This window comes from Medicago truncatula, chromosome 7 (genome assembly GCF_003473485.1).
Source record: "Medicago truncatula cultivar Jemalong A17 chromosome 7, MtrunA17r5.0-ANR, whole genome shotgun sequence".
NCBI classification, from domain to species: Eukaryota; Viridiplantae; Streptophyta; class Magnoliopsida; order Fabales; family Fabaceae; genus Medicago; species Medicago truncatula.
Window position 1 is genome coordinate 51,056,222 of NC_053048.1, and position 22,819 is coordinate 51,079,040.

The 22,819-nt window shown below is 32.4% G+C and overlaps 4 protein-coding genes and 1 long non-coding RNA gene across 6 annotated transcripts; 1 reads left to right on the forward strand and 4 right to left on the reverse strand.

Moving 5' to 3' along the window:
• Nucleotides 1-503: 503 nt before the first annotated feature.
• Nucleotides 504-2,222, reverse strand: LOC112416339 (uncharacterized). Its single transcript, XM_024769846.1, has 2 exons — nt 2,066-2,222; nt 504-1,083 (listed from the first exon to the last, which is right to left on the reverse strand). Exons 1-2 carry the CDS (start codon nt 2,119-2,121, stop codon nt 888-890), a joined length of 252 nt encoding a protein of 83 aa, XP_024625614.1. The 5' UTR covers nt 2,122-2,222; the 3' UTR covers nt 504-887.
• Nucleotides 2,223-3,536: 1,314 nt separating this feature from the next.
• Nucleotides 3,537-5,518, reverse strand: LOC112416278 (replication protein A 70 kDa DNA-binding subunit D-like). Its single transcript, XM_039828022.1, has 7 exons — nt 5,369-5,518; nt 5,017-5,284; nt 4,773-4,832; nt 4,507-4,632; nt 4,337-4,421; nt 4,126-4,261; nt 3,537-3,548 (listed from the first exon to the last, which is right to left on the reverse strand). Exons 1-7 carry the CDS (start codon nt 5,516-5,518, stop codon nt 3,537-3,539), a joined length of 837 nt encoding a protein of 278 aa, XP_039683956.1.
• A 1,665-nt stretch (nt 5,519-7,183) lies between these two features.
• Nucleotides 7,184-11,261, reverse strand: LOC11442028 (BTB/POZ domain-containing protein At1g03010). 2 transcript variants are annotated; one of them, XM_024771219.2, is made up of 4 exons: nt 10,856-11,261; nt 9,890-9,956; nt 8,199-9,380; nt 7,184-7,897 (listed from the first exon to the last, which is right to left on the reverse strand). In XM_024771219.2, exons 1-4 carry the CDS (start codon nt 10,945-10,947, stop codon nt 7,349-7,351), a joined length of 1,890 nt encoding a protein of 629 aa, XP_024626987.1. In that variant the 5' UTR covers nt 10,948-11,261; the 3' UTR covers nt 7,184-7,348. The 2 variants fall into 2 exon arrangements, with proteins under 2 accessions (XP_024626987.1, XP_039684182.1); XM_039828248.1 differs by lacking the exon at nt 10,856-11,261 and adding an exon at nt 10,041-10,596.
• A 1,061-nt stretch (nt 11,262-12,322) lies between these two features.
• LOC11430689 (peptide chain release factor APG3, chloroplastic) lies at nt 12,323-18,936 on the forward strand. Its single transcript, XM_003625831.4, has 15 exons — nt 12,323-12,537; nt 12,612-12,668; nt 12,743-12,823; nt 13,009-13,066; nt 13,196-13,299; nt 13,846-13,897; nt 14,197-14,246; nt 14,503-14,568; nt 14,645-14,809; nt 15,148-15,220; nt 15,334-15,466; nt 15,780-15,837; nt 16,385-16,432; nt 16,896-16,979; nt 18,499-18,936. Exons 1-15 carry the CDS (start codon nt 12,388-12,390, stop codon nt 18,568-18,570), a joined length of 1,251 nt encoding a protein of 416 aa, XP_003625879.2. The 5' UTR covers nt 12,323-12,387; the 3' UTR covers nt 18,571-18,936.
• A 1,399-nt stretch (nt 18,937-20,335) lies between these two features.
• On the reverse strand, nt 20,336-22,347 carry LOC112416767 (uncharacterized). Its single transcript, XR_003007193.2, has 2 exons — nt 21,721-22,347; nt 20,336-20,660 (listed from the first exon to the last, which is right to left on the reverse strand). It is a non-coding gene; the product is annotated as an uncharacterized lncRNA (long non-coding RNA).
• Between the last annotated feature and the right edge of the window lie 472 nt (nt 22,348-22,819).

Consider the following 22,819-nt stretch of genomic DNA (forward strand, 5'->3'; position numbering starts at 1 on the left):
GTTGATAACAAAAACCAAAACTTAGTTTCTGTCACTGTTAAATTGGAAAATAAATAATAATCAAATTCAAAGCTTAAATCCAGTTTTCATTCCTCTATTTTGTGTTATTCACGATTTTAGTTCAGTTCACCTATTTCCAAATCAACAGGTTTTGGTCCATACCATTTTTCAAAATGTTAACACTTTTTCTACATGCTTGAATTATGAGGTTGAAATTCATTTCCATATCATCTTGCCACATAAATATTTTGCTTGCCGCATCATAAAAAATCAGTCCCAAATGTAGAGTGGAGAAAATGTCCAGACCTTTTGTAAACTGGAAGACCAAATTTGTAGGTTTGAAAATGAAAGAAACAAAATCATGAATAAAACAAAATATGGAACCAAAAGTACATTTAAATAAAAGATCAAACTGATTAATTGAAGATTACCTCATTCTGCACATACAACCAAATTCCCTGACCTTTGCTGTCTGAATAAAGAAAGTAATGAGAGTGTAAAAGTTTAAGAGTCTGAAAGGTTCACTAATTTAGTTGAAGAAAAACGCGAAGTTATAAGTAACGGAAAAAAAAAAACTCTACAATCACTTGCAATCGCATCACCATGGACAACAAAAAGAAACCAAGTTTCTCCACATGGTCACTTATACTAGACAAATCTAATAACCAGTTTACCAAAGTTAAGACATTATTAACTTGTGTTCAGCAAACTTATCATCGGTAACCAGCATTTACAACATTATTAAACATCTAAATGATTACGCAAGATTAGAGAAGACAACTTTGACCTCTGATTAAAACTTCAGAGCAAAACTGATTTCATTATAGAAGATCTATAAACAGAGGTTTCTACCAAGTGGTTTGTCAAAATATTGTAACTTGTGACATTCACTTGTGAATATAGTCTTTCAAAATACGATTATTGTTGTCCTCAAGGATTGCATTTCTTCGCCAATTAGCTACTGCTTTAGCAACTGTAGCATTAGCCCTACTAATCTCTTCGGCAGAAAACTTATGCTCTGTGATTCCTAAAGGTCCAGGCTGCAGCACCTTAATCACAGTTTCCACATCTTTCTCAAGCTCTCTGTCACAAAATAAAAACAATTCTGAATTACATAAGCAATAAAAAACTTCCCCAGGCCCCATTTTCACAAAATTGCTCTACATTCCATATTCTATCACTACCTAACCATACATTCATTTTCATGGACTAGTTTCCTATTGAGCAATGAGCATATACTTGTTTAAGAGAATAAAATGAGACATTTTAACAGTTCATGAGAAAATTAACTGCTAACATATAATGTTTGTTATGAACATACATGCAATGTCATCAGTTGAATAATAACAATTGAGATTACTCATTATTTTCTGTAACTACGAAGACTAATCTCATGAGCTAGTCTAAGGGTATGTTTAGAGGGGAGAACTTACTTTTCGTTTCTCTTTTAAATTACGGATACTATAAAATAGTTTTTAAAATCAATTAAATGTGAATGAAATATTATATGATCATTTATCATACAGTGCATTCAATTTTTTAAAAATATCAAATCTACTTTAAAATATGGACATAGCCCTCCAAAATCCAACTCTCAGACATTCCTTGAGTTTCTTAAGAGGCTAACATCACCCATCCGATGTTATTCCTTCACAACTTGCCAGAGATCAAACTCTTAACCACGTGCTTAAGAAATTCAAGTATGTACCGCTCGTGCAACAAGCAATATCATGTTGGTCTTGAGATTAGTATATTTACCTCTAAAGTGATTTAGTTGAGCTAAACCTATTTTTAAAGCCACGGAAAATTCAAGAATTTCTAAGAAAGCTGATTTGAACCAATGTTGTCAAATATCAGCTATAGCTTAGCTTAATCTGAATTAATCGCTATTGTTTCACAATATACAATTTCTATTAGGTATTTTAATCCTGTTTGATTATTGTAACATAGGATTAAGAAACATATATTTAAACAATACTTATAATTATAACCGTCAAACTCAATGTAATAAAAATTAAAATCTAATGGAAACCAAAATTAGTAAAAAGAAACGTGAATTAGTCACCTGATTAGCCCAGAAAAGGGCAAAGAACTTCGAAACCCAGCGAGAGATAGCCTCATTCCTTCGCAACAATCGCAGAAACCAAATCAACTGTTCAATTTAATACGACGTCGTATAAACCGTTGCCTAAGACTGGGCCGTTTTGGGCTTGTAGGCTGCAGAAAGATGTCATCTGGATTCTGGCCCATCGTATGAAGAAAATTGCTCTTCTCACTTTTGATTTTGCTCATTCTCTTAATTCATAGTGAAAAATACTGAATTAAATGGATGACAAAATCAAAAGTACAGACTAGAGAAGGTGGAGCAACAAATTCGGGTGTTATTTACAGAAAATGAGGTTTATGGAAGAATTATCTTTTTTTTTTTTTGGGTTCCACTTAATGATAAATAGTTATTGATGATACTCATTTAATAAAAAATAAATTGAGGTGTTGGTTAGAGGAATCGAGTGTTTATTAAGTATTTATTTTAAAATATAAAATAAATGATGTATACACGTGAGATTCACTTATAAACATATAAATAAATGGTCTCTACCGTTTTTGACAAAAAAAATAAAAAAATAGTCTCTATTGTAGATGCAAAATAAATGGTCTCTACTATCTTTGACAAAAAAAAAATACTCTCTATTGTAGATGCAAATAGCTCTAACAATAAATGTTTTTACAAAAGGGTCTTATTCATCGTGGATGGGAAATTTCTTTTCTCATTTCTTAAATTTCTTCTAAACTTACTCGAATGAGAATGCGGTTCGGCACTTTAGTGACAATTAAATGTCGTTCGACAGTTTTTAAGTGGTTCAATCACTTTTAAAATTGATTTAACTTTTTTTAAAAATGTTTCTTCAAAAAAAAAAAACTTATCTTAAAAATGGCAAACGATATTAAATTGCAACCGGAGAATCAAACGACAGTTAACTACCACGGTTGAGGGAAAAATGAAAATTTGAGAGGTGAAAAGAGTTTTTTTTTTTTTTGCTTTTTTTGACGTTAAGAGTAATTGGTATTGGGCCACCTTAGGTTTGCCTTAATTTTACATACTTTCTCATGTTTAAAACTAGTGTAACGCCCCGTGCCAAGCACGGGATACATTTTATTTAAATTTTTTTAATATGATTTAAATTTTAACAGATTTTTTAAATATTATTGTTTTTGTTTCTTTTCATCCATAATTTTGGCATTATGTGGTATTTTATCTTCGTATTTAAAATTGAACGATAAATAATCATTTATTGAGATCAAAAAGTTAAATTTTATAGATGACTATTTTTGTGAGAGTGATAAAATAATCAACAAAAGTACAATTAAATCCAAAATATAAAAACACTATAAATAATTAATATATTTCTAAAAAATTAACTAATTAGTAAGAGTTTGTATTAGCTTTGGTTTGTCAGTCATTCAATATATCAAATGGATATGATTACCTATGTTTTAATTTTTCACTCTTAATAAAATATTAATTTTTTACTTAATCACAATGATCTCTATGATCGCAATTATAAATAAAAAAAACCTAAATTCAAAATTTTAGTTACATCTATTATTTTTATTGGTTTCATAAATAATATTCATTAACATTATTTTTTTAATTTATCAAAATAAGCACATTTTTGAATAAAATTTACCTCATAAATATATATATATTTTGTATTTCATTAAAAAAAAAAATGAATTTTTATGTTAAATTTTGAATATAAAAAAAGCATTAACAAATCATGTTTCGTTTTATATTTGTGAACAAAAAATAAGTTTAAAACACAAAAACAATATTTTTAAAATAATAGGTTATCGCTAATTATTCACACTTAGGGAAACTTAATTTTTGTATTTACTTTAGAATTTGTGTAAAGTTTAAGACATAAGTAAATTGTAAATTGAAAATATGGAAACTGTTTTTTTTTATTGAATTGTCAATACATGCAACAAAAACGATTTGTTCAATTGAAAATTGAAATTCCCAAGACAATAAAAGAGGTGCCGCATCACCATACAAAATAACATTATACCAAAAGGTGTACAAACTTTACCAAAATAGACCTGTAATAAAATAAAATAAAAAACCTTATTAACATTCTTCAACTCCTCAATAGTGGTCCTAGGAGTAAGTAAGAGAAACTCCTCATTTACAGGTATGCGAGATGAATTTGGTAACTGGATCAATCCCGATGCAGGAGAATTTGTATTTGCACTAAGAAAGCTATAATAAAAAGTATCAATCAATAATATTATAACTTAAGAAAAAAAAATGTTATATTAAAAAAAATATATATACCTTTTCCTTATTTCCTTTGTTTCACCCATTTCAGGATTGAATGTGATTCTAGTGTAAGAAAATGCATTTCGCAATGCTGGTTTTCCTATCATTAAGATTCAAAAGTATATGAATCAAGTATATATATTCGTATAAACAAACAATCACAATTGCTAGTCATAAATTATTACCTTGAAACAATTTAACTTTTGTCAACATAATGGCTACAACAGCATTTTGAGATTCACCGGAAGATAGGAAAGAGTTCAGCTCTTCAACATACTCTCCAAAAAGAGTACATTTAAAACGGTACGTACCTATTTGAAATTGTCAAAGATTATACAAATATTAATAAAAATACTATAATACAGGTCTTGAAAAATTACAATTACAAAAAAAATAAATTAAACCTACCCATTTGAATCCAATTCAATGACATTCATTTTAGTTTTTACACCATCTCTTTCGTACTCTCTTTCAACTCCAACTCCAACTCCAATCATGACTCCTATTACATCTGCATATATAACACACATTAAAATATCGATGAAATTACTATTTATTATTAAAAGAATATAACGTACAATTGAATCATATTAAACAAAACATTTTATTAATTCAATATATAAATTATTGTGTTATTTTTGTAAGCAAAAATAATATTTAAAAAAATCTACATGAAGAAAATTATAGTCACGTACCAACTAAGTAGTTGTTGTCGTAAGATTCATTGAAAACATGAGGTGCAGGTGTAAACGAATACACGTTTGTTGGGACCAAAACAGTTTTAGATAGTTTGACTTTTGTGTTGATTGTGAAATCCAGTTTGTATTCGTTGCATGATGGTCGATACGAACCACTGTTGCTAGCAACATTAAATGAGGAAATCGTGAACACCATTCCCTCTTGGAGTTGTTCCTTGAACTTGTAGATCAATGTTCTTCGTATAGACGCACCAATTCGATCACCCTAGATAAAAAAGTTGAGAACACTATACTTTAAACAAAAAATACTAAAAAAAAACAAAAAAGAAAAACGATATGAAAAAGGTACCTTTCGATTCATTAGAACCAACTCCATGAAAAATGGTAGTTTTTTATTTTTGTAGTCTTGACCAAACCAAGCACGAACAACCCTCACAACCAATGTCCACGATTGTTTTCTTGGCGAAACATTAGAGATGAAGTTGTGTTTCGTTGACATTTTCCTTTGCAATAGAAAAATTACAGAAATAGTTTAGAATATAGATACCAGAGCACCAAAGAACAGAAAACGAATAACTACATTTTGTGATTGTTGTTTACTCATACCCAAAATCTCTACTATTTATATAGAAAAATAGTACCATAACGGTTAATATAAATTAATTATCAATTTGACCGTTTTAAAATTAATATTATCAACGTCTTTAATATTATAAAACGTGCATTAAACGGTTAAATTATATTTCATGTAACGTACAAAAAATTAACTTCATAACATTTGAAATTTAATTTAATATTTAATAATATCTTATAAATAATTATGTAATATAGTTTTGTAACAAACAAAAATTAATTATATAACCTTAAAAACTAATTAATACAATTAATTTTTTAATTAGTAGGTTAATGCCTTAGTGTAACGTCCCAAAATTCAAAATAGAATTTATTCAGTTTATTTATTATAATTTTGTAACCAACCAAATTTTGAATGTTACATATAAATGTTAATTGAATACTAATTAGATTAGTAATTATTTGATTTGTAACGTTCAAATTTTTATTGTAAAATATAAATTTTAATCGAAACAGTAATTATATTAATCATTATCTGATTGTAACCAACTATTTACTTTATGTACAATTTAATGTTAAATAAAAAACGGTTTTTAATAATAATTAAAATTATTAAGCTTGTATTAAAAATTAGGAGGAATTTTGGGAACATATGCCAAGTAGGCTTTTGATGAGGTGGACATCCTTAGAGGAAAGGAATTTGAAATAGGCTATTTCTAAGAACTCTAAATTGTTAGTATAAAGATTAATTTTCTCTTTTTGTTGAAAGAAATCTCTTTCTCCTTTACCATCACACCATAATTCATTGACTTTTGTTCAAAAAACTTTCTTGCACGAAAAGTTAAATCCACAAAAGCAGAGTGCATAGTGGGAGTCAAATAATTTTGTTTATGGTAAAGATGATTATTACGCATGTAACCGGAATAGGAGTGGGAAACAATCATTGCATTGCATATGTTTGCACACTAGTTATCATACCACATAATCAAATGGCTTTCTACAATTGTCTCCCCTTTTACTTTAGATGTCTCTAAGTGATTTGTTATACCTCAACAATTTTAGTATGGCTCGAATCCCACCATGATAATATTACAAATTGCATCCTCTACCTATGATTTTACGGAATTTGGATTGCATAGTAGGCAATTCCGCATTCATGTGATCGACACATTGGTGGTTATTGGATGGAAATTGATTTTAGTTTGGTATCTTAATTATAAAAAATTAAAATTTAGGTGTTTAATCTTGTTCCAACAACCATCAATGTACCAACTATATATGTGAATGTGAGGATTGCCGACTACAAGCAATCCAAAATCAACTTTACGGTTGTAGGTTATTTAATTAAGAGAGGAACTTTGTAGGTTATTTAATCCCATCGGTTTTATGTTATCAAACCTTCACTAATTGGTTTTTTTGGTTGCTAAGTTGTAGCTATGTTTGGATGTCTAAATTAACATCAAAACAACTTAGGAGGATAAATAACTCAATTTATTTTTTTTCCCTTAGGTTCCCTCCTGGTTCGGAGTTAATCCCATTTGAGTCGTGTAGGACACTAAATATGAATACTTCTTTCAACTAAAATTCAAACTTTAATTTGTCACTTTGCGGGAGTCTAGCCCTTTTCGCTAGATCAAACTCCCATTTGTATAACTCAAAATTCTATCAAGTTGAAAAATGTCACAATCACGTCTTGCATTAAGTTTATGCATATCATACAGTGACAGAAATTATATTATACATTTTAAATATATGGTTATGAAACTGAGTGGCACCTTCTCTTTTGAAAAGGAAACCGGGACCGTGGTTGTGGACTAGACCTCCCAGTTCCACTGCCACGAATACTGTTAATACGGAATAGAGCATTGAACTTTCTTAATTTTTGGGCAAATGATTTGAAGAATTTGCGTGCAGGATGTGTCTTCACAAGCTCTTGCTTCATAGAAACATGATCTTTCTCCAAATCATTCAACCTCATTCTCATTCTTGTTACTTCAAGCTTCAGCTCTCGATTCTCTCTTCTTACCGATGCATAGTTATCTCTAGGAGAAATTGCTCCACTTCCTATACCACTCCCTGATCTTTGAGGAAATTGACCATGAATACCACCAAACAAGATTTGATTGTGTCCTCCATTCATCGCGTTTCGAAGCCTTATTTGTTCGTAGTAAAGAACTTGTACACCTATTTGAACTGGTAGCCTTTCATTTTGTGCGGCATGGCTGCATGCTTCTTGAGATAGTTTCTGACAATCAATTGTTTTGCTTAGGCGGTATCGCTCTGAGTCCTTAATGCTTGGATGAACCTATATGATAAATAAACCAACAATTTCAGTCATTATTTACAAATCGAAGCAACAAGAGTTGAATCACAGTGTTGTGGCAGCAAGGCTGTTACTTAAGAGTTTAATAAGTATGCAACAGTGCAATCACACTGTCAAAATTCTTACATGCAATAAAATTTTACTCTCTTGTTGTCTCATAATATTATTTTCTAACGTTATGGGCTATAAATAAACGTATGTGTAAAACATTTTTACAAGACAGAAGAGTAATGAAATTCTTAATAGTGTTTTCAATAGAAGAAACTCGATTTTGAGTTCTAACCTTGAGGAAGATGTCAACAGCTCGATAGAGTCCATCGCTTGTAACGCGGGCATGATCCGGAAGTAGTTCTGCAAGTGCTATGAATTTTGATGGCAACAAGTTTGAGTCTAGTGCTACTTCAGCGAGAAAATTGTCAAGTAATTTGGATACCTTAAGAATTGAGCTTTGTTTTGGAGATCCAGGACTGTCAAATTCATACTCGTACATCATTTGATTTTCATCTCTGAAGTCACTGTCTTCATCATCCACCTCGTCCAAATTCAGAAAAGTAGAAAAGATCCTCAAAATTGAATCTATATCATACATTGTGTTGTGAGCACTCGAAGGTGAATTCGTTGGAATAAGTATGTCTTCAAGAATTGCCTGATCGAGTTGTAAACCAATTCGCCTCTCCAAATCACTTCTACAAGAAGTTGATACTAATGTTGCTATTGCAGTTTTCAATAAACATGAAAGAAATGCTATTGGAACTGAGCTTTTCCTAGATTGAGTTGGTAGTAAGCGAACAATAGTTTCAACAATGACCCTTTGTTTCTTCTGCAATTCTATGTCAAGGGAACTAACACTACTAGTCCCTTGAAGAGAATTATGTGCATAGTTTACCAAAATTTTGCTGATCAACTCTTGTGTTAATCCCTTCGATTTCATAACCGATATAACTCGTTCGAAGAAATCAAGACTGAGAACGTTGAAAGAGTTTCCCCACCAATCTAAGGGTGTCTCTGGTTCCATCATTGATAATGTTTTAGAAGGAAAGTTGTGATCAAGTTTTAACAAACCAGAAGTTAGTTGCTCTTTGCATGCATTATTTGCAATTGCATTGATTAGCCTATTAACAAGGTTGATTTCTTCTGATAAAGGAACAAGATTTTCACAATGGTGAAGAACATGTATAATGTTTGATGTGTTTGGGAGTACCGTTTCCTTTAGATATGATTCAGCTCTTGTCACCAAATTCTTTTCTGAGAATTCTTCAGTCATATCAAGAAAATGAGATATACAATATAGCATAGCAATATTTGAGAGCGTGAATTCCACATTGATTCCATAGCAGAATTTTGCAGCTAGTTCAAATGCCTCTACACCACCTGGCACCGTCGGAAGACTAACGCGTGGAACTTTAGAATCTTTTGATTCGGATAGCAGCTTCCTAAATCTTCCACTCCTAGAAACAAGAGGAAACTAGGGAAAAATAACAAGAGTTTAAGTACAAAGTAGTGAGAAAATATACATAATGATGCATGAAAAGAAGCCACCAAGAACTCAAAAGCATAATGGAAACTACACATATTGATAGCAAAACTACATTTGACAGGAAAATTATCTGCTGATAACATACTATATAAGATGGATTTAATTCATATACAGTATCATTATAAAGATTTTTTTACGTTGTCAATCAATCATTATCGTCAGATCAATAAAAATGTGATTTTAATCGCAACTATTTCTTAAGTCACGCATATGATTGTTTGTGATTTGTTGACGGTTTAAAACCTTTTTTACCATCAGCGTATCGAAATTAAACTCATATAAAATTACTTAACCATGTATGTTCATAGCAAAGTTATAATGATCTACTTAGAAAATTGCCAACTATTCATTGCCACCTAACTTAGAATGTAAACCAGAGAAAACCATGTTGAATGTATAATTATAATATATCAGAATGGAAGATTGTTTTACTTTACCTTGTGAAGTGAATAGGTTGATGCTCCTACTTGGATGGTAAGATCACTAGAGACATCAGATATTGGCCTGCAAAAAAAGACTCTTTCTGAATCACTATATACACGTAGACATGAAAATTTCAAAGCATGGCAAGGCATACATTATTATTACCAAAAATTGAAATTTTCAGAGACATTGAAAGAGACTACTCTATTAGCAATAAAATGGTGCTAAATCTTTTCTTCTTTTTTTTTAATGGCAAATGAATAAGAATAGCCTCAAAATGGTTACTTAAGTTTTGATTTCTGTATCAAAATAATATTTTAGGAATGGCTATTTCAATATAGTGGAACCCATTAATGCAAATAATTGGAGTTTCACGCTAGCATGGTCAAGTTGATTTCACAGTTGTCATGTTCTATGTGAAGCCAAAAAAAATGTCCATTGTCGGTGAGCTTTGCATTTCCAAATTCATTTAGGCCAAAGGCTAAAACAATAGTATGATAATAATTGATGGATAAAATACATCAATTGTTCACCATATAGCTAACAGATGAGGTCTAAACCATTCACCATCGAGCATCATGTCATTGTTTGGTAAAGGACTACATCAGGGTCAAATTTTACATCTTAATTTTCCAATCTCAAGGTGTCCACCAACAACGACGCGACATTAACACGTTTAGTTATATTTGACTACGTTTATTTTCTTAAATTGTTATCAATGTCCGTGTTTGTGTTGGTATTTCATAGGAAATTAGTTCATCAACCATAATAGGATCAGAAGGGAGGTAAGACTCGTGTCATCTCATTCAAGTATTGTTGAATTTCATGAAACCTTGAAGTAGTATTATAGATATGAGACAGACTTAGACACTTGCATGTTTCTGAATAACTTCTAGGAATATGTGTAAATAAATAAAAACATCTAGAAGTAGTAAGAATCCTTCAAAAAAAGAAAAAAAATAGTAAGAAAATTATAATACCATTCAGTGGCATGTCTTATGCTTGAACTTGGACGAAAAGTCCTTCTTCCTGAAACACTAGGCTTCAATTCACCAAGAGTTACAACTCCCATTTTCTCCACCAAACTCTTAGTCTATGTGTCTCTTCTAGTTCTTCCGACAGATACTGTTTTAAAAACAACTACTTCAGCTTCTCTATTTTCTGTCAATGGAAAGTTGAAATGAAGTGAAAGTCACATGAACCAAAAGATTGTGTCATGGAGAAGACTGCAAGAAAATTCTTTATACTGAACCTAAATATATAGTAATCTAATTTAAGATGGAGGAAAATAAATGCAGGACACTTTTCAGTGAAAGGTGGTGAATGTGTGTGTGGTCTTTACTTTTCTTGACATGGTTAAGAAAATTGAAAGAATCTTATGAGTTGTTATAATGGCTCATTAACTAAAGGTACTTAAGTAAAGGCCAGCATAAATAACTACATTTATTATGTGTAAAGTTGGTTAAAGTGGAAATTAAAACTTAAAAAGCATATGAGTTGGATTGCATTGCATGTTATAATGAGGTACCACGTACGGTATACATAATGGACTTGTTCAACTCATATACATGTATGAATTGAATTGGTGGAAAATTAGTGTGTTGCAATGTCAGAAAAGTAAGGTTAGATGAAATTGAAGAGTAAGATTAAAGACAAATGTGTGGATTAAAATTTTAAATTATATAACACTGTGTCATTGCACATTTGCACTAAAGTTGTCATGAGAATTGCTCAATGTGACAACTGTTGGATGAATGATGAACATGCACCACGGTGGTCATGATGAAAGCATTAGTTTTCTTTTGTTGAATGGCTCTCAATAGTTCGGTTGGAAATTATTTCATAATTTAATTAATACATTTTTTTTTGTTTTTTGTGGTTGTGGGTCATGTCTTCCTTTATTTTATTCCCCTTCAGAAATTATTACATGTTTCAAGCAATTGAACAGAACATCGAACTGTTGATTCATCTGAATTATGTGGTTTAACTAATTTAAATGACTCGAATCAAAATAAAATTATGATCCAACTGTAAAAATAGCTATATTGTAATAAATAATTTCAGTTCAAGGTTTAACCCAATCAAACGATATGGATTTGCTTTGAACATCAATTTGAAGAAAATAAATTAAATTTTATATTAATTTTAAATAAATTAACAATTGTGATAAAACAAATATTTTAATAAATTAATCAGTTATGATTGGTTGACACTTTTTTCCTTAAATTAGAGTGCGTGAAGTTTAGTTCAACTAACAATTAGGTTGAACAGTTTGATTCGGATCTGAAATTCTTCAGACTTCATAGAAAAATACTGGTAACATCTATTAACGAGAAGAGGTGTATAAGTAAAATGTAGCATATGAATAGGAAGTTGTAAAAAGATAAAGAAATAGAACAAGTGTCAGTCCAGCCCAATCCAAACAGAATCTCATCCTAACTGCAAGTAACAACCGTTGTCATCCGTGTATTCTAATACTACTTCTTTATCCATTGCTGTGAGTTTCAACACCATGAACAGCTTAACGGCGAGCTTCACAGCTCGAATATATGGCACACGCTGCGATGTAGTTCTGTTAAGAAACCGTTCCGTTCACCAATTCAATAACAGACGCGTCACACTTCTACCCACTCTCACTTCTACAAGATTCGTTTGCATGGCGGTAATTCACTTTACTTTAATTAATATTATCCATTTTCATTTTAATTAATTAATTAATTACTTTGAAATTTTCAGGAACCTTATCTGTTATTGAAGCTTGAATCTGCTGAAAAGACATGGAAAGATTTATCGGTATATATGCTTAATTACTACCATTTTCTTCAGATAGTTATTTATGTTTGAAATCAAAAAATTATTTATTACAGGTGAAGCTTGCTGATCCAGACATTGTTTCTAATCCTAGTGAGTATCAGAAGCTAGCACAGTCCGTATCAGAGCTTGACGTGGTACTCTATCTTACTTACATTCCACTCCACAAGTGTTTGTTAAATAGCGGCTACTATAGCTTAGCATAATTTCAACAAACCGGATTGAAATGTTCAAGTTAATTTTAATATTTCTTTTTTCGTAACTAATTTTTTAGAAATTTATCCTATTTTTCTTCTAATGTCATATTATATTGTGATTTTAGGTTGTGTCCTTGTATCAGAAATTTAAAGACTGTGAGAAGACTCTTGAAGAAACCCAAGGTTTCATCAAGGACTGTCATTTGTTAATCTTTTTTCCACAGATTGAGTTCAAGGATGATTCATAGTACTGTAACTGTTTGTTTATTTATATATTTTGTTTTTTTAACTTCTTCTCAATCAACATGATAGCTTTAGCAAAGGATGCTGGCAATGACCAGGATATGACGGAAATGATATCTTACGAAATTGAATCTTTGTCCAAGCAACTCTCTGAGCTAGAGGAAAAACTGAAGGTTCTTTTTTTTTCATTTCCTTGTTTTGGGAATTGGGATTGTAAGTTACAGTATTTTTTTTTTTTTTTTTTACTTGTGTTTTACCATAATTTATGAAGACTAAGTATGGTGTGTGATCATTCGTAAAAACTTTCTTTTGATATGCTTTGTCGTCAAGAATATGCTAATTTCACCCAAAAGTTTGCATGTTGTTTGCATAGTAACTATAGATCAAAATCAATCAAGTATACCTCAACCCCAAATGTGAAATACCAGCTGAAATGTCAAAAACATGCAGAGGAATTTCGATACTCTTTCAATGTTCTCGTCATGTGTCCTCTCTTTTCACCGGCCATCACGAGCTTTTGTTCCGCCTTTTTTTTCTTTCTAAAACCGTGTCAGGAATCTCCTATCTTTTGTCTTTCTTTTGATTCTACCTTCCTCTGTCTTTAGCTATCTCGAGTTTTCAATCACCTATCTCCCATTCTCTATTTTTTATTTTTTATTTTACTTTTCCATTTCTCTCGGATTTTAGAAACTTACTATTTTACATCTTACACATTTTAGGTTTTACTGCTTCCCAGTGATCCTCTGGATGAAAGAAACATAATGCTTGAAGGTAGAATCTTTTTTTTCTTTTCTGTGCATTGTTGTAACTAAATGGCTTATTTTTATTTCATGGCTTAGTTGAATGTTGTATGACTGGTTATGTTAGAGACCATAAAGCTAATTTTTAAACACTAGTGCCACTGTTTTTTAGTTCTACTGTGAGAGGAGTGGATACTCATTGTAGTTACAAGGAGTGGCATGATTTATGGATCGTCCGCTTCTCCTTGTCTGCTACATCTCATTGCAGTTACAATATGGAATTTCTGGATAGCAGAGCTTAACATATCAATATTTTATTTCCATTTGCAGTGAGGGCGGGTACTGGTGGCGACGAGGCTGGAATATGGGCTGGTGATCTTGTAGGTACACATGCTTTTATTTTATTTGTCCTTTCTAACCCATGCAGAGTGCATGAAGAACAATGCTACACACACACACACACACACAAATTCTGTTATTGGACAATTTCCGAATCATTTGACTGTCTCCAAGCTTTATTTTCTGCCTTTCCGTTGTATACTTTTTTATTGCTCTAGTTTGAATGTTTTATGAATGAGGCTATAGTGTGATGTTAAAGTCTAATCGGATTCTGATGTTGATTTAATGTTGAATCAGGTCCGAATGTATGAAAAATTTAGTGAACTTAATTCTTGGAAGCATTCTGCCATCTCATGCTCTGAGGTGCTCGTCATGAAAACTCAATATAGTTTTTAATGCCTTTTGTAGCTTGTATAACTTGTTTTTTGTCATCTTTTAGGCAGAAAAAGGGGGATACAAAACTTATGTGATGGAGATAAAAGGAAATCGTGTCTACAGTAAATTAAAATTTGAATCCGGTGTCCACAGAGTTCAACGTGTTCCTCTAACAGAAACACAAGGCCGTGTACATACTTCTACCGCAACAGTGGCCATTATGCCAGAGGTAGAGTGCATGTCTCAGGCTTTTAGCAATACATTATTCATGACTCCAACATGTAGGTCTGAAAGCATTTTTTAAAGTTTAGCATTTGTAAAATTGTTCATTTGATATTTTATTCCTAAAGTTACTGTTTTTGCAAAAAGATCTTTCTAAATCATAAAAGTAGCTAACGCAGGTCTAAGTTTTTCAAAATGGGTATAGATTTAAGGTAGTCTCAGTATGTTGTTTAGTATCGTGGAATGCCTATTTCGATTTGTGATTAAAGACCATGTTTTGTATAATTGCTTCTTTCTTAAACTCCTATGTGCTTTAATGAGCATAGGTTTGAAATATTTATCTAGGTTGATGAAGTTGAAGTTGTAATTGACCCAAAAGATATTGAAGTGACAACGGCGCGTTCTGGGGGTGCTGGAGGTATAGATCTATGAACATGAAACTATTACAGTCAAGTAATCGATCTTTAAATTTCCTGGAACAAGATGCAAATTCCATTCCTCTAGGAATTCTGATACAGTGATGTCTTGCAGGCCAGAATGTTAATAAGGTTGAAACAGCAATTGATCTTGTTCATAAACCAACGGGAATACGCATCTTTTGTACTGAACAAAGGACTCAGATTCAGAACAAGAATCTTGCTTTTAAGTTACTGCGAGCCAAACTGTAAGCATCAACATTGCCGTCTAGGTTTTTTTCTGTGAACATCACACAAGTCTGATTTTAGAACTGAGTTGTGTGCAAGTCTACAACGTTTTCAACTTCTTTTTTTCCTACACTTTTTATCTAAAAACATGTTCACAAGATGAATATGGTTATAGTTTCTTGAGTTTCGTTATACATGAGGAAGTGAAAGATATAAATATCACAACAAAAAGCTGACCAAACGTCATGTTCACATTAGTACTTTTTCCTGAGTATTTTTTTTATCTCTGTCTTAATACGTTGCATTTAGATTTGATATATGATCTTTTTACAGATATGAGATAAAGGTAAGGGAGCAGCAAGAGTCAATACGAAATCAAAGAAAATCACAGGTATGATCCGTCTTGTGTATTTTGCCGGAGTAAACTTGATTGCTTTCCTTATTGATGCCTTGATGATTTAGGTCTTTTGTGTTATTTGGGAATGTTAACTACTGCACGTTTGTGTCATCCTTAAAAGGACAACCTAGGATCAGCCACTCCGTCGAGCTACATTGCAATTGTAGAATTGTTGGCACAATCTCATAATTGCCATGTTATATGCAGAATGCTCGAATGCATTGGCATCATGTTGAAGAAATATATATGCCCAATTTACTTTCTTTGATAACCTCAAACTTTTTTCAACTACAAACCCAGCAGAACTGTATCAACAAATATAACATAGTAATTGCAAACCCCACTTCTATGACCTTCGATAACACATCGCTGTCCTCTCCCCTAGTTCAATTAACAATTTTCTATTTGGATGTACTTGATCAAATATTTTGCCATTTGTCTATCATGATTTGCATTAGTCATAATTTATTTGGTGAGCTGGCTATATGGGTTAGTAGATAGATATCAAATTAAAATATTTTACTGCACTCTCTATTTACAGGTTGGTACAGGAGCACGTTCAGAAAAAATTCGGACATACAATTATAAGGTACTCAATGTTGCAGCCCATATTTTTCTTTGGTATGGTTGTTAAGCAATCTCACTTGTTAGTCTCTCCATTCCCGACCCAAAATTTTAAGAGTGTCAAAACTTCATATCATTATATTCGTAACAAATTTTCCTTTTATAAATTATAAGGTGAGAAATGTCATTGGTGTTTAGTTATAAAGAAAAGTAAGAGAAGATACAAAAGAAACCTGCACCTTAAATTATTCTTTTGAATCTCTGAGAATCACATTCATTGAGTGAAGTGAATAAGGTCAAGTGATCTTATTATTTGTTCCTGTCTGTCAAATAATAGCATGCCCCGGTATTTTTTTTCCTAAATCCTCTGTCAAAAAAAAATCCAGTGATCTGAGATAGAATAGTTGAGACAGATTCATTGAAGTTTCATTGTTCTTAATGAAGTTATGGTTTTACTGACAAATTTTGACATGTAATATTTCTTACAGGACAACAGGGTTACTGACCACAGATTGAAGCAGAACTTTTCTCTCACCTCTTTTCTGGGTGGTAACATAGAGGAGGCTGTTCAGGTATATTCTCTAGCACAGCAAGAACTTTCTCTTCTGTCCGGTGTTTACCAGCATCGGACTGCATGCATTTTATGCTTAGAAAGTGGTATATATTTATACAGGTGCACCTAAGCACGTTTTGAGGTGGTTTGTATTGAGAAAAACCCAAGTCCCATATAGATTCAAGACAAAGCCTGAAATGAGTTTATAATGAGAGGCATCTCTCCCCTTACAAGCCGGTTTTGTAAGGATGAGTTTGCCTAATATAAAAACCTAATATGGTGTTAGAGCCTATCTATCAGGCCACCCACCATTTATATCCACGCATCAATCCCAATAGTGTTGGGCGTGAAGGGTGTATTGAAAGAAAAAAAAACAAGTCCCGTATAGATTAAAGGTAGAGCCTGAAATGAGTTTATAAAGGGAGGCGTCCCTCACCTTACAAACCGATTTCGTAAGGATGAGTTATGCCCAATATAAAAAAACCTAATAGTTTTGGGTCAAAAGTAAATAAAAACCTAATAGTTTATTTAGGCTTTGTTTGGGAGGAGGGAAAGAGAGAGGGGAGAACTTTGGAGGGAATGAGAGGAAGGGAAACATTGGGGAATCTCTTGCTTTTTTTGAGGGAGTGATGGAAATACTTATGAGTGACATTTTTATGTTGAAAGTATATTATAAAGAGAAGTAATAGATTTGAAAATTTATTCAAAATCTTCTTAAATCCTTCACAGTCCTCCCCTCCCTTTCCCTTCAAACTCCCAAACAAAGTCTTAGGCGTTTTCCGTTAAGATGAAAATTGGTCTGTTGAGCAAGGCCCTTGGATTTGGTTATGTTGAGTGGAAGCTTTTGGGTGGATATTGCCAGGTACTGGAGACTGACTAATAACAATGGTTCCCAGACTAAAATTCGCATTAACCGAAAAATAAATTGTTTCTTCAATTATATAAAAAATTATAGCAAGGGTAGAGAATGGTAACCCTAGCAATAGTTAGGGCTTAGGCAGGGACCTCACCTCATAGGCTTCCACTCTGCTTGGGATTTTGAAAGAACAAAGTCAAAACATAATTCGCAAACCACAAAAGTTGGCTAGAATGGAAAACAGTAGAAGACCGATCTAAAGTGTCACCAACTCACTTTACATTTCACATTAAAAAAGATATACTACATGTACGGTGTACTGGCTTTGCCAATAATAATAATATACTCCCTCCGTTTCAAAATGAGTGTTGTTTAAGATTTTTACACACAAATTAAGAAATGTAATAATGATGTCAAATGACATGACAATTTTACTAAATGTACCTCATTTACTATTGGTGTAATGTTTTGGAAGTAGTGTACTCTCAATAAATTAAAGGGTACAATTGGAAGTAAAATAATAATTCTACATTGAAAAGTGCAAGTGACATTCATTTTGAAACAATTTTTTTTTACTAAAACGACACTCATTTTGAAACGGAGGGAGTAGGTTCATATGAATGAATGAATGTGATTTATCAATATCATGGCTCTGCATTATTATAATTTTTTCTTTCTGCAGTCTTGTGTTGCAATGGAACAAAAGGAGCTTATGGAAGAACTTGTTGAGTCTATGGGCGCCACTGCCAGATGAAGTGCAGTAGATTTTTCCCATGTATATGGTGCTCCTGCTAGAAGAACTCTCCTGCATAACTTTCCATTAGGGAAAGATTTGCCATATATATTGTTTTCCTGAGTATGCCCAATCAATGGAAGTTTGACACATACCGAGTTGGTTGATAGTCAATGGGTAGATACGGGCTGGTTTTACATGTGACAATGTTGGTAAAAATCTGTTTCATTATGTAAAGTGATGTATTAACCATCTAATTACATTTTGTGCTAAGTGCACTGTAATGATTTTATGTGGTTCTGAACAGCAGATTCGATTCCCAGCTCCCTCAGCCTTGGATATTTATTGCTTTGGTTCAACTGAATGAATCCGAGAATCTGAACGGAATCAAAGTAACAAAGCTTGGAAATGAGAAATATTATTGGTGATGAAAATTTCATATTCAATATTTCTCACCATTAATAAATAAAATTGAAATCTAGTCCAAAAAAAAATAATTTAGTTACATCTAAACAGTAAATATATGTTTTAAGTAACTTATATGATGAAAGGATCTACAGATTTAGTAGAGATGGTGAGGGTTTGGTTAAGAGTGCTTGTCACATTTTCATGATACTCTCATTTTGTGATGAATGGAAAGATGAAGGATATTGAAATAAATTGTGGTCAATGAATATTCTCCTTCATAAGCAACAAAAATTCATGTGGCGTTTAAAGATAAATTGTGTTCCGAATCAGAATCAGCCAAGACTTAGAAGCAAGAGAGTGAACTGTGTGCCTTACTGTGTGATGTGCCAAAATGTAACTGATTCAGATTGGCGTCTCTTTCATGAATGGCAGTTGTGAGCAATGCACGTGACAGAATCAGTTACAATAATAGGTTTGGACAGCACTGCCTGAGGGCTACTTGAAATGCAATTTAGAGGCGGCAGTCTTAGCAGACGTGTTTGCGGGTTTCAGCTGGCATTCTAATGATATCTATCTCGCTCGAAATGGTGCAAGTTGCAACATTGTTATGACTTCAGCAGAGGCCTGAGGAATTAGAGAATCGTACTGAGTATGGTTCCTTGTTGCCAACCATACATCTTTACTTTGGTTTGGAAAACAACTTTGTTACTGATGGTAGTGTTTCTTATAACAAAAAGAGAAATTATATAAAAATAAGAGCGCAAGGATACTCCAACCCAAAGTACACCTCAACGTGCTATTAGGAAACCAAGGAAAATGAATAGAATGAATTGTTATTGATCAAAATGAGTCTTACAACTGGTATATATACTAATAACTAAAAGTAGGATAAGCTATCATGGACAAACAATAGAGGAAATAAACCCTAAGCGCAAGTAACAGCTGACTAAGTGATGTTGCTATCAGCAATATCACTATGTAATACTACATGCGAACATTAATCTATCTAAAAGATCAAACTAACAATTAAACCAATTGAAATACACTAAATTATATTTTCTAACCAACTGAAATACACTAAATTAGATTTTCTACCAACAAAGTATTCCACGACACAATTTTAATTGAAAGCTGCTCTTTAGACACTCATTTTTTGCTCTAATAACGAAATTATCTTACAACAGTTAACTATCATTTGTTGATCTATGCTAGTTAACTGTCGTTTCAGATCCAGACATGCATATATAGGAATAAAAAAGCTACTCCTACATTAGTTAAGTAAAAAAATAACCTATGAATTTGTCACGACCCAACTTCTAGCCGTGACCGGCGCACAGACTAATGATACATAAAGTCTGGCCAGCCTAACAAACCAAACTTGACAAATAGCTTTTGAATAAATAGTACAATGTGAAACCAAAATCACTAGAAATTTTGACAGAGTATATTTTGTATCTTCAACATTTTCAAAATCAGAACCCTGTTTACAAACATATGCCATCAAGCAGAATTTGAAAGACTACATATCTAAGGTTTGTACATTCCAAAATAAAAGTATTCCTAGACTCAAATAGCTGCAGATACATAAATGACTCAAGATATACATATACAAAATAGTAGATCATCAAGGAGCAGAAGCCTACCCAAAGAGTGACATTGCAGGATCTTTAATCTTCTAGAAACTTACACAGTTGACTGCAAATCTGAAAAAATATAAGATGATGAGGTAAGTCACAAAGACTTAGTGAGAAGACAACAACCACTACCAACTAGAAAGGAAACACACAAGGGCACGATTATTTTCTTTCCCCAAAATTTAATGTAAATTTACAAATCTAGTAGCCGTATAAAATTCTAATAATCCGCAACCCTTTATGCGCATGAAAATCCACACATTGTAAATATTTCCAATCAAATAGGTATACGTCAACGAAAATCCAACATCGTAAAGACATGAAAATAAAATTACAAGCCTTTAAAAAAACAAATTGCCGAAAATATTGATAAAAGTCTTTAAAGAAAATATAGAAAACTCCATTTAGTGAAAATAAACAAAATAGGTGAATCGAGAACTAGCTCCATCTCGTTGATAGCCCTCTCCTCCTAATGGTGGCCTTTCCATAGGGGCGGCTCCATCTAACGGATAGCTCTTTTCTCTCGACTCAAAACAAAATCTAAAACATTTTCAATTAGGGAGTTTACCTCTCATTGATAGCCCTCTCCTCCTAATGGCGGCCTTTCCATAGGGGCGGCTCCATCTAATGGGGTAAGTCTACCTAATTGAAATCACATACTAGGTGCACCTAGGTCGTCGTTATAACCGCGATTTTTAAAACACAGTTCTCAAAACACATATCGAAAACCATCTTTCACAACAAATCAAAACTTGCGCCAAAATATTCACCGTCAAAACTCAATTGAAAATTTAGTACTTTATAAATCATAAGCAAATTCAAATCCAAACAGAGTGGATAAATTCAAAAACAATTACTTCAAAACCACGTTCCACAACATAGCAAAACTTTGTACCAAAAACTTCACACAATCAAATTCTCTATTTCAATTCTCCTACTTTATAAATCACCAGTAGACACAAGCAGAGTATAATTAAATTGGGTGACCTTGAACTTATATAACGATGATGAGGAAGATATTAAAAGGTTGTGTTTCCCCATTTTAGTAAATACTGACATAGAAAATAATCAAAACACCAATAATAATGATAATAATTAAAATAAGCGATAGTGATCGTTATCAACTCACAGTTATGATGAATCAACCAAGTTTGTTATGTACCAACTCCCGAAGCCGCAACTAAAGCAACAACTATCAGCTCTAGTGTTTATTGAGGAATCAAACAATCTTGTTGGTGTCTACAGGTGAAGAAAGAACACTGATTCTGCAGAAAATACAGCAACACTTCCCTTCTCATAAACCCTTCAAAAAGCACAAATTCTGGTCTCTAAACCCCTATTCTAGCTTCAACATTCAAGTATTAACCTTTCTATAGCTTCCTTCAATTTTATAGCTTCCAATTCAACTCCTAAGCATGATATGGAAGGACTCAATTTAGACCCCAAAAACAGAAACGAAATTGAGAAACATGGGCAAGAAACTAAACCAGCATGGATCCCACACCTTTTTTCTTCTTCTCTAACCTGCGAAGAAAACAGAGAAAAGCTTCAATGATTCATTTTTCCATTAACACCCCTGTTTATAATGGAGAGAAGCTTCTTCTCTAGTCTTTGGGATTTTCCTTTTTAGTGGCCAAAAAAATTACAGAATAAAGCTTGCCTTGTGTATCTGTGAAAGAAGTCGATAGAAGACAGAGGTTAAAATTAAATTGGAGTTTAATAATAACAATCTTTGATGGACTTATCAAAAAACTACATCAATTTAAAACTGAAAATTTGTGTTTAGAAAAGGAGAAATTAATAGTGATTGTGGTTGGACTGGTGCTAGTCACACCCAAAAAAACAAGTTACCCTCCAAATTTATTTAAAATTTTACAATAATATCAAAATTGCTCTCTTCATGTAAATTTTTAAAAACTCATCTTTTATGATCATTCTGAACCCTTACCCCCTTTCATCCACAAATCACCATAGATGTGCAACCAAGATCTGAATCAACATCTTTGTTATTGATATGTACTATATTCATAAAGGTTAGTGAATTTCATGAATTTCATTTTCGATGAGTTTCTATTTGTTTATTGTTTATTTTGGTATGAGATATGCTTGTCAATTTGATTTTAAGTGAGAGGTTAGTGTAAATTAAGTTTACGTGTATGTATACAAAAGGGGTTAGTGTAGTTTACGTATGTAGGTTAATGTAAATTCAAATTTACGTATTTAGGTTA